Genomic DNA, 13,734 nt, shown 5'->3' with positions numbered 1-13,734 from the left:
GCGAGACAATAACAATTCTTGACAAGTCATCATTCCATGAAACATTAGCAGTGAACATCACTTAACTATCACGCAAAGGGCCAGGCCATCATTTGGACAGTCAACAGAGTGCTGTTAGATAGTGAGATTCTGACCTTGGGTATGAAACCATAGTTGTCTGATAACTGACACTGATTGTAGACGTCCACCGCTGTCCGTGTGCACTTACACAGCTCCAAACAATCCAGCAGCAGGTCTGAAACCATTTTAACATTTTCCTTTAAGGCATTATGTTTATTGTTAAGATTGTTCAAATAATTTGAGCACTTCACTAGGCATTTTCTGCAAACCATGTACAGGCTATGTAGACATCTGTGTCTTTTCACCTGATGCTTTTTAATGGAGAACAATACATTTTCTAGATACTCAAAGTCAATGACATTGATTTGATATTAGTTACTTTTCTCTGAATAATAAACACTGAACATTTCACAGAAACTCAGGTTAAGGTACAGTTAAGTCTGGATGTAATTGTGCCAGTGCCATTTACCTGAGTGGCACACGGTTACAGCCTGACAGGCCAGGTTGTGGATGACAGCTGGCAAGTCCAGGTCATCAGCGATCACCATGGGCGCATCATCTTCTAACATCTGACACAGCCTCTGGGCAGCAGTGAACAGTACCTTTCCTGTGCTGGGATTGCAGTGGTGCTCATACAGCTCACTGTTTGGGGTAGAAGAAATTAGAGAACAGACAAGACGTGAGCCTTTTCATTAGGGGTGTGCCGATATATCGTCCCGCGATATATCGCGATACGTTTTCGCGACGATATGTATCGTTTTGGGGAAAAAAATATCGTTTTTGAATTTTTTTTTTTTTTTTTTTTTTTGCAATCATAATAATCAGGCATGCAAACGGCCCCGAAGTGAAAAGAGTGACAACATGGTTTTTTTTCGGGTCAGGTGTCATACTATTTGGATTCAAAACGGCTATTGTAGCTGAAAAGCTACAAGTTTGCATGTCTGAATAATGCAAAAACAGAATTATTTGTTTGCATTTTCTTTTTTTCTCCTCCATATATTTTCATAATAAAAAAAGTGCGTATCGTATCGTATCGAAATCGTATCGAAGTTGTGAGCCAAATATCGTATCGTATCGTTTCGTGAAATTAGTGTATCGGCACACCCCTACTTTTCATTCATAGCCCACTTTATTCTTGTTATACATAGTCAAAGGTTGGAGGGTGTTGATCAGAATTTGTTTTTGCTTTAAAGCACAAGGAGGACACTTGGTAGAGCTTTGGGTTGTGTAGTTACTTACTAGTGTAACTAGTCCAATTGGCAAGATATATTAGAAATTAATCTCCAAACATAGTCCCCTCATTGACTTTACATTGTATGATGAAACATCTCTCGAAGTCACTCTTTTAGCACATAAATGAATGCAAACACATTCATTTATGTGCAAATAATCACAAAACCCAGTAAGGCAACTTCCTGTTTATTTTACCATTGAAGATACGGATATGCGCATCCAGTCTGGGTTTTCTTCTTACTATGATTAGCTCAATCAACATCAAATTTACATTTTTATTTTAAACCAAATGCCGTACAGTTTTTTAAATGTTATATAGTGGCAGAATCTGCTTAGTTTGTGTTCCTTTGTGTGGTAAAAAAGTGACTTTCACCATGCAATGCAAGTCTAAGAGACTATTTTTGGATTCTTATTTTCTAATCAACGGTTCAACAGAGCAGGATATCTCACCAATTGTTAAACCACGACAAGGTAACTACACAACCAAAACCTCTACCAAAGTGTCTTTGATTGGCTTGGATTGAGTTGGCAATTGACATTCGCTTTACAAACAGTTAGAAAACACAACTTCAAGATTTAATGGGGTTTTGGCACTAGGAAAATTGATAAACATCCCACACCAATGTCACAATAAATAGCGTCTTTGGGTACTTAGAAGGCGCTATTGAGATATTATAATTATTATTATTATTATTATAACATTGTATTGTATATTGGCAGGGGCATAGTCTGTCAACAGTGCCTAATTTCGAAAACTAGCAAAGGCAACTATATGATATTGGCCAATATTATAATTATAAAAGCTGTGGCCACAGCTGTTATCTGTGGCCTGGTACGAGTTTTCAATAAGATAAAAGGTATGGAAACAATCTTGAACAACAAATGTCTGCAGAGTGGACAACACAATTGTAAATAGGAATAATATTTTTTTTAAAGCCTTGCTTAAGGATTAGCAAGGACTAGCATACTTTCTCTTGATTCCTTAACCACCCACACATTTGCTGACCTGAGGATCTTAAGGGCCTTATCCACCTTGCCCACCCCCAGCGCACGTAGGGCCAGGTCAGACCACAGCTCTGATTCTGTGTGCTGCAGTTGCCTTCCCAGACGACGCAGACCAGCTTCTGTTGAGATGGTCTTGGTCTTGCCGTCAGGATCGTTGGCCACCACTGTGGTGGCTGTGACCTTCCCCTTGGATAGACGACTATTGCGCGTGTTTTCGTAGGCGATGATATGATACTCCTGGATCTGCTTTCGGACTTTGGGGTCAGCATAGTTTGTTGGAGTGAAAAAGATATCAAAGTCCTCCTGCAAAGTGTAGAAATTCATTTGTAATACAGCACATTGCATACTCAAGGGCAACTGAAGGTGCTTTACATAAGGCATAAAAAGGCATTTTTATACATAGTGCGTCACTTCGTGCCACGCTATGAGCTTGTACATCTGCTATTTTTGAAAAATCTAAGATTTTCTTTTTTTTAAGCAAACATTTTTAACACAAATCTTCTCTTCTGGGGGTCCCTGGCACAAAACCTTTTCAGATGGGGGTCCGCGGCCAAATACGAATCAATTTGGGGGTCCTTGACATGAAAAAGGTTTGACAAACACTGGACTAGACATTTACTTCATTGTAGGCTTTAACAACAATGCGTCTCTCAACCGAGCTGAAGGAAATATCTAGTCATTACCTAACCTACTGTTTGAAGGAATGATCCAATGATCAATTCAATGTTCCTATGAGGAATTATCATGAAAACATAGTCTCTGGCCTTCAGCCGTCTGGCCTAGCTGAGACTAACAAAGAATATGTTCTATTAAAAGGAGCTATACCTGTAAGTTGGCGATGGCCTTAAACATGATTAGATTGTTCTCACACTCCAGACTTTTAAGTGCATCAGCTGCAGGAAACATGAAAACGTAGGGTCAATACATACAGTACAGCATGGCATTTACATGATGACACAATCATAAATTATCGAATTTTGAAAGCTTCGTCTTTGTCCTGATGCACAGGAGAGATTAGAGAAGTCTATTTACAGAGAAAGAGAAAATGGCATTATTATAAAATGCAATCTTCATTAATGATGTATTATTTAAAGGATGAACATCGTTTGAAATTCAAACCCACCTATTACTTTCAGCAGTACAAAAGTAGACTACTTACATATTTGGTTGATCTGCGTGTATTTTAATGCTTCCAACATCACTTGGGCAACAACCATCTGATGCTTCTTGTGCTGTTGAATAGACATTTCAGACGTACATGTTGTCTTAATGATGTGAACATTTCACACAGTATTGGGTCCCTGCTCACTATTTTCAGACCCTGTGTTTTGTCTGGATGGCTGATTGTTGGTGGTGAAAATCAACCAGCAAAATAATAAAATAGTATACCGGTACATGCGTTTTTCCTTAACAAAAAAATTAAACTTATTTTTGCTAAAACAAACACAGAATGTGAAAATGCTGAACTGCAACATTATTGTACAAATGTTACTGATGTTCACTTATCTTAAAAAGGACACATTAAAGAAAATACACTGAAAACTACAAAGACTAATTCATAGAATTTACATGCAGGCAATGACATCTGCCCACCTCATCAGATATGTGATCTTTGTCCTCCAGCTGTAGTCTAGCCCAGGTTGTAAGACGATCTATCACAATCTCCAACTCTGCAGAGGACAGCTTCTTCAGGAGAGTCATGCATGCCTCAGTCTGCGAACAACATAGCATTTTCCATTGGATACTAGCTAACCTCGCATCACCAGGCTTCCCACATGGCGTAAATCCTGGTTTTCGTTCCAAACTGACTAGCCGGATGCCCGGATCCAGTCTAGGCCACAAATTCCCATATTAAATGGTTGGGCGCCGCAATGTTATTGTTCCCCATATGAATGCACTATACAGTATTCTAGTGTAGCCAGTTACTATGAGTTTGAATAAAACATGGAGATACCAAACGAAATATACCAATTAAAAAGCATTTAAAGAAACCTGCTAGATTGTTAACATTTCAGAGGTTTATACAATGATGCCCCTGGTTTCCAAGTGAATTATTTTTGGGAGCACAGGCTTCTCATTAGACCAAATCAGATAACTGTAAAATAAGTTGATCCCAGTATAAATACTAGCATGCCACAACTTCTGATTTAAAAAAGTACAGATTAATAATGATGATCAACATACCTTGCCTTGGCCAATCAACTGGATGAGATACAAATAATGTATCTGAGAAGTTGTAAGTTTGTACGCTTCAGCCAACTTTATGGAGTCCTCTAAAGACGATGGTAGATCTTGCTTTATAATGTATCGAATCAATGTCTAGGGAAATACAAATCACAGTGTTTTTCTGCATTCAAATGCATCCATGGCAAAGGCTGTCATACCTGAGTAACTCGCGTTACATGAATGGGTAACAGAATGAATAAATAATTGACATCTAAATCATACCATAATTTGAGTGTTGTTGGAGAGGTTGAAGTTCCGAATCCCATAGCCTCGGAGCAGTTTCCTAATCTCCATCAGACGGTAACTCTCCTTCAAAAGCTCTTGTCTGGAGATAGTAAAAAAAGATAAAGGGAACATATTATTTTGGACTTTGCTAATTGCATCAGATTGCTGTAAGAACTAGGTTCAAGGATCAGGTTTACATAAAGGTTTACGGTTGAACAATATGGTCTCTCTCATGGACCAAGGGGTGCAACCTCAAAAACAGTCAAAACATCCATACAACACAAAATTTTGCATGTGTCTGAACTTGAGCGGAGAGGGTGATATTTGTTACTGCATGTACTGTACTGCTACAGGTTGAGGCACCTGTCAGTAAGGAGTGTTGGGCGGGAGTAGTAGGACAGAGGCTCTATGTCCCGGTGGGGGCTCCTCACGGGCAGGTGAGCCAGTAGGATTCAACAGCAATGACAAAGAAATGCGTAAACCCTGCACACTTATAATAATACTGCTTCCATTCTTTGATAATTCTCTAAGTCTTTTCCTATTATTTCCTTCTTGTCCTTTTAAAAGTAATCTCTGTCTGTTATTCTATAGTAGTATGCAGTAATTCAGTTTAGTTTGGGAAGTGGGCAGTGGCAATGACTGGGGGCTGGGGATGGATTTTTAAACAGAAGAAATGAACATGAAAAAGTTAATGTTTGTGGTATTGTGAACTTAATTCAAAATTGTACTGAACTCAGACTTGTATTTTGAATTCTAACTATTTTAAATTGTGTGAACTTAACTTGCTCTTTTAAATGTGAACTTGAAAAACAATTACAGTGATTGTGTTGTGTTGAATGTGAACTTGAAAAACAATTACAGTGATTGTGTTGTGTTGAAAGACTTTGCTGTAGTTAAAGGTTTCAGAATTGGTCGTTGGCTTTTCCCTGTGTCAAGCACAGATCTCGTTCGACTTTCAAATGGGAAAATATAATGAGGTTTGGGACAGTAAACCATCCAACATCAAGTGGCTACTTGTACATTACTAAAAAATGACATTGTAGTGTGCAGACCATATAAAGTCATAGGTGACATACTTTGGTCCCTCCATCTCCAGGTACTGCTGCACCAGCGTCTCCACCACTTCACTCCAAGGCACCACAGCCTTCTGCATGATCTCCAGTACAGCATCCACCATCAACTATACACAATACAGAAATTGTAACAACTTCAAAATGATGGGAGATTGAGACTTCATTTCAAACTTCATCAATAATCAACAGTTGCAATCAATAGTTTTAATAATTGCCATGACTTGTTGAGGCCAATAAATGTTTCCTGTTCATAAAGCTTTGGCTACAAGAACTCACGTCAGTGTCAGTCATGCATCCCAATACAGACACTGCTTTAGCCTCCCACTCTGTAAATAGTGTTGTGGTCTGGGAACTGCAGCGCTCCAGCAGATCCTAGATCAGTTTCAAAGAGAGAGAAAATGTTATCTCTTCACAACAGCAAAATCATTTCGGCAATTTGATGTGTGATGTTTTTTTCCAATGGGTCTGGTTATGGTGGGTTAATACCTTGATATACTGTAGGAGCAACTCGTCAAAAGGAATCTGATGTTCTAAGCAATATGGCAGGATGCTGCTCTCCACTGCGGTGGGGATAAGCTCTGGAGCCGGCACCTTATCCAGCATGAAAAACACCACATTCCGAACACTTCCCTACCAGGTTCACCGGAAAGATGAACAGAGATATTAGTAAACAACCCAAATTAAAGTCTGTGCTATTTGTGGAACATATGTCGTGACTGCAAGTGCAATGTTTCATTTACACACACCTTTTCAAAGACAGAGAGGGACAGTCGGCAGCTGTACTTTCTATGAAGGTCCAACAACTGGTGCAGGCTGGAGACCAAGGATTTTAGGCTCTCTATTTCTTCTGCACCATAATAATCATCCTGAAAACAATTAAATATTTCATATGCTACTCTTTGCCAATATGTGTAGCATGTTACCAGCGTGTCCACAAATATGATATGAAGTGTGAAAGAAGTAATCTTACACACTGCTTCCACATCCATAAGGACGGCAGTCCTAGCTCTGCCATGTCAAGTCCATTCTGTGGCCAGGCAACCTGGAAGAACAGGATATATTGATGACTTAGTTGATTCAACATTTCAGTTACTTTTTGGTTTTATTATTTATTTGACCAACATTCATCGGAATGTTCTATTACAATTTGCTTGGCACACCGTTGTGTAGATTGAAACAAAAGGTTGTATTCAATGTTAGTTGTTTTGGAAATTCATCCACAAATACCAGTACATTATAAAGATGAAAATAAATACTACTTAACTACTGCTTTACCTTTTCTGTTAACTCCAGATTCCTTGCCCTCAGCTCAAGCCATCTCGCCAAGATTTTCTACAAATGTATTTTGTAGAAATTTAATACGAACACTTACCACAAAATTAAAATAAATGTTATACATACTAATGTACATAGATACATCCACATCATACCGCCATACGATTTTGTGTGTGTAGTTTATTTTAATATTTCTTTATTTTATTTTTTATTTTAATAATTTTAATAATAAAAAAAAAAAGTTGCTTCAAACTTTCAGGTGATAAACCCACCCACAAAATTGCTTCTCTGGCAAATATTAATGTTTGCATGAAGAAGTCCCAGACATTTTCATGAAACAATATTTTCTCCAGGGATGACAAAGGCGACATAAGTCTCAAGTTCTCATACAGTACTTAAATTAATAGACAACAGTGGCTTCCTGATGATTGGCACAATGACAATGGCACTGATTGTAGTCAACGGCATACAATATGAAAACATACCTTAATTCCTTTAAGTCTCTGTAACATCTCACCTGTCCTCTGGGAAGCACCCTCCTTACAAAAGGGACAATGACAGCTCTAAACCATGGACAGAGGTCTTGGGATGGTAGGTCCTCTGGGATTGAAACAAGCAGAGTTTCAAGTCCACGCTCGTCAAACTTTTCTGAAATCTCTCCCTGTCCAGAGAACAACATTATCAATAACGTACCATGATATTCCTTACAGAGATCTTAAGTGTTTGTCATTTGCACTTTATGTAGAAGTAATAATAATAATGAAATCAAAACAAGCTTATAATAACCAACATAATACAAACACAATAACATTTATAAAATATGAAGAGCAGTGACAAACTAGACGCGTCGCAATTCCGGGGAAATTGCAGAGTGTGGTTGCGCCGACGCCGGTCGCGGGTCGCGGCCGCCGGGACTCGAGGAATAGGCCGGGAGGAATAACGTCGGAGGCTGCGCCAATTACATTGTCACGTCTCTCATGAGATCGCTTGCGTTTCATTTTGAAAGGATCGATCCACCCCGAAATAATGTTTTTGCATCAAACGGTTACATTTTGCGCATGTGTGGCGCCCCCTATGGGTCAAAGTGGAAATGCTTTTGGGAATTTGTTGAGTAAACCACCCTCGACATGTGATTTGAATTTGGGATTGACCGGACGTTTCGTTCGTGATTTCTGGCATTTTTGGTAAAACGGGCCCCTCCCGCTAACTTTGGAAGCCATTTACGGACGAACGGTAAGGTCCATGAAAATGCCGTTTGGATATGTTTACCGCATGGGCTCAGAGATCATGTGTACCGATTTGTGTGAGATTTGGAAAAAAATTGTAGGAAAAGGAGCAAAAAGTGTGTTTTGAAGAAAATTCAAAATGGCGGAAAATCTATCCTGACGCAAATGCACGTGGCCTATATGGGGAGATGCGTAATGACCCAAGGAATCCAGGGAAAAATTTATTTTGATTTTACGACCTACGGTTCAAGAGTTATAGGCCAAAAGGTAAAGTGGGCTGTTATAGCGCCACCATGTGGCCGACTGGTGTGATTATTTTCATAATAATTTCGCAAAAAACTATTAACCTCCCCTCCAAATCTTGTAACTGTAGCCCTTACGGTTTCCGAGAAAAAAATACTTGAATGGGAGTTTTTGCAATTCCCATTAAAGTGGATGGGGAAATTTAATGCAGAAATAAATCAATATCAAAAAATCTATCCTGACGCAAATGGGCGTGGCCTATATGGGGAGATGCGTAGTGACCCAAGGAATCCAGGTGAAAAGAAATTTAGATTTTCGGACCTACGGTTCAAGAGTTACAGGCCAAAACGTAAAGGGGGCTGTTATAGCGCCACCATGAGGCCGAATGGTGTGATATTTTTTCAAATAATTTCAGAGAAAATTATGAACCTCCCCTCCAAATGTGGTAACTCTAGCTCTTACGGTTTCTGAGAAAAAAATACTTGAATTTCAGTTTTTTCACTTTTCCATTAAAGTGGATGGGGACATTTAATGGCACTAATAAATTAATATCAATTAAACTATTCAACCAATCTCTTAGCCCTATACAAGCGCACGATTCCCGTTCAAGACGGTCATTTTGATATATGGCACAACATTAGGGGATAAAAACTGTGGGAGGAGATGCGTCTGAAAAAAAGTTTATCTATAAATAAATAAACTAGACGCGTCGCAATTCCGGGGAAATTGCAGAGTGTGGTTGCGCCGACGCGGGTCGCGGGTCGCGGCCGCCGGGACTCGAGGAATACGCCGGGAGGAATAACGTCGGAGGCTGCGCCAATTACATCGTGTCGTCACTCCTGAGATCGCTTGCGTTTCATTTTGAGAGGATTGATCCCCCCAAAAATCATGTTTTTGCATCGAACGGTTACATTTTGCGCATTTGTGGCTCCCCCTATGGGTCAAAGTGGAAATGCTTTTGGGGATTTGTTGAGTAAACCACCCTCGACATGCGATTGAAATCTGGGATCGATTGGACGTTTCGTTCGTGATTTTTGGCATTCTTTGTAAAACGGGCCCCTCCCGCTAACTTTGGAAGCCAATTACGGACGAACGGTAAGGACTATCAAAATGCCGTTTGGATACCTTTATCGCATGGGTCCATAGATCACGTGTACCGATTTTTGTGAGATTTGGAAAAAAATTAAGGAAAAGGAGCAAAAAGTGTGTTTTGAAGAAAATTCAAAATGGCGGAAAATCTATCCTGACGCAAATGGGCGTGGCCTATATGGGAAGATGCGTCGTGACCCAAGGAATCCAGGGGAAAAGAAATTTTGATTTTACGACCTACGGTTCAAGAGTTATAGGCCAAAAGGTAAAGGGGGCTGTTATAGCGCCACCATGTGGCCGACTGGTGTGATTATTTTCTTAATAATTTTTCTAAAAACTATTAACCTCCCCTCCAAATCTTGTAACTGTAGCCCTTACGGTTTCCGAGAAAAGAATACTTGAATGGGAGTTTTTGCAATTCCCATTAAAGTGGATGGGGAAATTTAATGCAGAAATAAATCAATATCAAAAAATCTATCCTGACGCAAATGGGCGTGGCCTATATGGGGAGATGCGTAGTGACCCAAGGAATCCAGGTGAAAAGAAATTTTGATTTTCGGACCTACGGTTCAAGAGTTACAGGCCAAAACGTAAAGGGGGCTGTTATAGCGCCACCATGAGGCCGAATGGTGTGATATTTTTTTCAATAATTTCGGACAATATTATAAATTATCCCTCCAAATCTGATAACTCTAGCTCTTACGGTTTCTGAGAAAAAAATACTTGAATTTGAGTTTTGTCACTTTTCCATTAAAGCGGATGGGGCAAATTTAATGCACTAATAAATCAATATCAATTAAACTATTCAAACAATCTCTTAGCCCTATACAAGCGCACGATTCCCGATTTAGACGGTCATTTTGATATATGGCACAACATTAGGGGATAAAAACTGTGGGAGGAGATGCGTCTGAAAAAAAGTTTATCTATAAATAAATAAAGAAATAAAGAGTATAGAGTACTATAGTCTGGTTGCCCTGTTGGGCAACCACACTAACTAGACGCGTCGCAATTCCGGGGAAATTGCAGAGTGTGGTTGCGCCGACGCCGGTCGCGGGTCGCGGCCGCCGGGACTCGAGGAATACGCCGGGAGGAATAACGTCGGAGGCTGCGCCAATTACATTGTGTCGTCACTCCTGAGATCACTTGCGTTTCATTTTGAGAGGATCGATCCCCCCAAAATAAGGTTTTTGCATCAAACGGTTACATTTTGAGCATTCGTGGCGCCCCCTATGGATCAAAGTAGAAATGCTTTTGGGGATTGGTTTAGTATACCACCCTCGACATGTGATTCAAATTTGGGATTGACCGGACGTTTCGTTCGTGATTTATGGCATTTTTGGTCAAACGGGCCCCTCTCGCTAACTTTGGAAGCCATTTACGGACGAACGGTAAGGACAATCAAAATGCCGTTTGGATATCTTTACCGCATGAGTCCATAGATCACTTGTACCGATTTGTGTGAGATTAGGACAAAATTTGAAGGAAAAGGAGCAAAAAGTGTGTTTTGAAGGAAATTCAAAATGGCGGAAAATCTATCCTGACGCAAATGGGCGTGGCCTATATGGGGAGATGCGTCGGGACCCAAGGAATCCAGGTGAAAAGAAATTTTGATTTTACGAGCTACGGTTCAAGAGTTATAGGCCAAAAGGTAAAGTGGGCTGTTATAGCGCCACCATGTGGCCGATTGGTGTAATTATTTTTCTAATAATTTTGGACTAAATTATGAACCTCCCTTCCAAATGTGCTAACTGTAGCTCTTACGGTTTCTGAGAAAAAAATACTTGAATGGGAGTTTTTGCAATTCCCATTAAAGTGGATGGGGAAATTTAATGCACTAATAAATCAATATCAAAAAATCTATCCTGACGCAAATGGGCGTGGCCTATATGGGGAGATGCGTCGTGACCCAAGGAATCCAGGTGAAAAGAAATTTTGATTTTAGGACCTACGGTTCAAGAGTTACGAGCCAAAACGTAAAGGGGGCTGTTATAGCGCCACCATGAGGCCGAATGGTGTGATATTTTGTTAAATAATTTGGGACTTAATTATAAATTATCCCTCCAAATCTGATAACTCTAGCTGTTAAGGTTTCTGAGAAAAAAATACTTGAATTTGAGTTTTTTGACTTTTACATTAAAGTGGATGGGGAAATTTAATGCACTAATAAATTAATATCAATTAAACTATTCAACCAATCTCTTAGCCCTATACACGCGCACGATTCCCGTTCAAGACGGTCATTTTGATATATGGCACGACATTGGGGAATAAAAACTGTGGGAGGAGATGCGCTCTAAAGTATTGTTTATCTATAAATAAAGAAATAAAGTGTGTAGAGTACTATAGTCTGGTTGCCCTGTTGGGCAACCACACTAATAAATAAAGAGTATAGAGTACTATAGTCTGGTTGCCCTGTTGGGCAACCACACTAATAAAAACATCAAAAGAATTAAACAATAAGATTTCACAATTTTAAATGATAGCGTTCTGTACAATTTGGACACTACCTCATGTCGGAGCCAAAGTAGCTGTGCGCCCTTCAGATTGCCTTCTCTTAAGTGGGTCAGGATCTCTCCAAAGTTGTCTGTGCAGTTCAGAAACTCAATCCAGGCAATGCCACTGGAGGTAACCAAACAAAACCAATCAATTTTGTTGTTGTGTACATTCACGGTTCGATACAAAGAGATACTAGAGAAATGTCCTTGATTTTTTTTATTTGTAATTTACTAAAACTACATATTTTTAGTTTCAACTTTCAACAATACCCAACTTCTAGGGCAGTGGTTCTCAAAGTGGGGTCCGCAGACCCTCAGGGGTCCTTGAGGGCTTCCCCAGCCAAATTAGATAACATAGCATCAAATCTGTTTAACCACTTTAACCCTATATACATAGGCTATTTGAAAATCAAACAAATGTGAACTTTTTCATTTTACATTACGTTCAAAGTGGGTTAAAAAAAAGAACTGTAGAAGTTGTTTCACTGTTCATTATTAAGGACGTTGAGAAAAACAAGCACTCCTCTTCAACAACACTACTCCACGTGTTATTGCGAATGGGTATGGTGCACCAGCTTAATATGTTGGTGTGAAACTCTGCATTTCAGTTCTGCAATAAAAATAAAAACATTTCGGTTCATTCCATACGGTCGTGTGGTACACCGGTGAACTTACTTGAACTTATCCGGACCATAGAGACTGCAGAATGTGGACAATCTGGCCAAAGCCTCCTGAATATGCAGAGAGGCATATCGTGTGGCAGTGTGGTTCAGCATCTTCTCTGCTGTCTCAAAGGTGGGCCATGGCATCTTAAGGCAGTATTCCACCACATACTGCTCATCCTAAGCAACACATAAAATAGTCCTCCATCAGCAAAGCGTGAAAACTTGATAAAGTTTTAAATTTTGGCTACGGCTAATTGTGAAAACTTTGTTTTTCATTGTGGCTATGGCTAATTATAATATAATATTATCACTCCGCTCAAAACAGTGACGACATGCTCACCATGATTTTCATCAGGTTGGTGTTAGCCTCTTCCACAAGTTCACACAACACGTTGTCTCCATAACCCCCGACTGAAGCAGAAGCCAGCTGCTCCAGCACAAAGTCCAGCTTCACCTTGTAAACAAGCTGAGCAAGAAGTAGCATTGTCAGTAGTACAGTACCGTATAAATCCCCTAATCAAGGCAGAACCACATTAAAATTGGCTAATGGGAGGGCGGGCGGATTACTCAGACATAAACAAACCCAATACAACCATATATAGGCAGGACCACGGCCACGTCACGTATGACTCAGACATAACCATAAACAAACCTGTGTGTCTGCCCATATATTATGGAGATCCCTGATGTCCTTAATATGACGTCATAGTACTGAAGTCATAGCCTGGCCTCAAGTACTATGATCATGGATATTACATAAATGAATGGGCATGTATTCCGAAAGGGCATCAGTGCTCTTAAACTAAAAGTAGGGTAAGTGATTTCCTTTGATTAAAATAATGTTAAATTGACTCATGTGCTCATTGCTATACTGTGTTTATTCAGTAACAGTAGTCTCCATGTCTCACCAGCTCTT

At 39.7% G+C, this 13,734-nt stretch overlaps 1 protein-coding gene across 1 annotated transcript in view; it reads right to left on the bottom strand.

Moving 5' to 3' along the window:
• The window catches only part of kntc1 (kinetochore associated 1), a 35,480-nt gene that overhangs the window by 15,011 nt on the left and 6,735 nt on the right, over positions 1-13,734 (bottom strand). The window contains exons 16-33 of the mRNA XM_084055018.1: positions 13,159-13,284; positions 12,829-12,995; positions 12,166-12,277; positions 7,615-7,758; positions 7,098-7,154; positions 6,793-6,864; positions 6,569-6,688; positions 6,309-6,452; positions 6,099-6,194; positions 5,826-5,929; positions 4,747-4,849; positions 4,483-4,617; positions 3,892-4,011; positions 3,458-3,530; positions 3,124-3,191; positions 2,300-2,601; positions 530-702; positions 135-235 (exon numbers count right to left, since the gene is read on the bottom strand). Coding sequence (XP_083911144.1) covers positions 135-235; positions 530-702; positions 2,300-2,601; positions 3,124-3,191; positions 3,458-3,530; positions 3,892-4,011; positions 4,483-4,617; positions 4,747-4,849; positions 5,826-5,929; positions 6,099-6,194; positions 6,309-6,452; positions 6,569-6,688; positions 6,793-6,864; positions 7,098-7,154; positions 7,615-7,758; positions 12,166-12,277; positions 12,829-12,995; positions 13,159-13,284 — 2,217 coding nt within the window. The remainder of the gene's footprint in view (positions 1-134; positions 236-529; positions 703-2,299; positions 2,602-3,123; positions 3,192-3,457; positions 3,531-3,891; positions 4,012-4,482; positions 4,618-4,746; positions 4,850-5,825; positions 5,930-6,098; positions 6,195-6,308; positions 6,453-6,568; positions 6,689-6,792; positions 6,865-7,097; positions 7,155-7,614; positions 7,759-12,165; positions 12,278-12,828; positions 12,996-13,158; positions 13,285-13,734) is intronic.

This window comes from Gymnoscopelus microlampas (genome assembly GCF_963454915.1).
Source record: "Gymnoscopelus microlampas genome assembly, chromosome: 4".
Classification (NCBI taxonomy): domain Eukaryota; kingdom Metazoa; phylum Chordata; class Actinopteri; order Myctophiformes; family Myctophidae; genus Gymnoscopelus; species Gymnoscopelus microlampas.
Note: the sequence above shows the minus strand (reverse complement) of the source record. Positions and strands in the feature narration are given on the sequence as shown.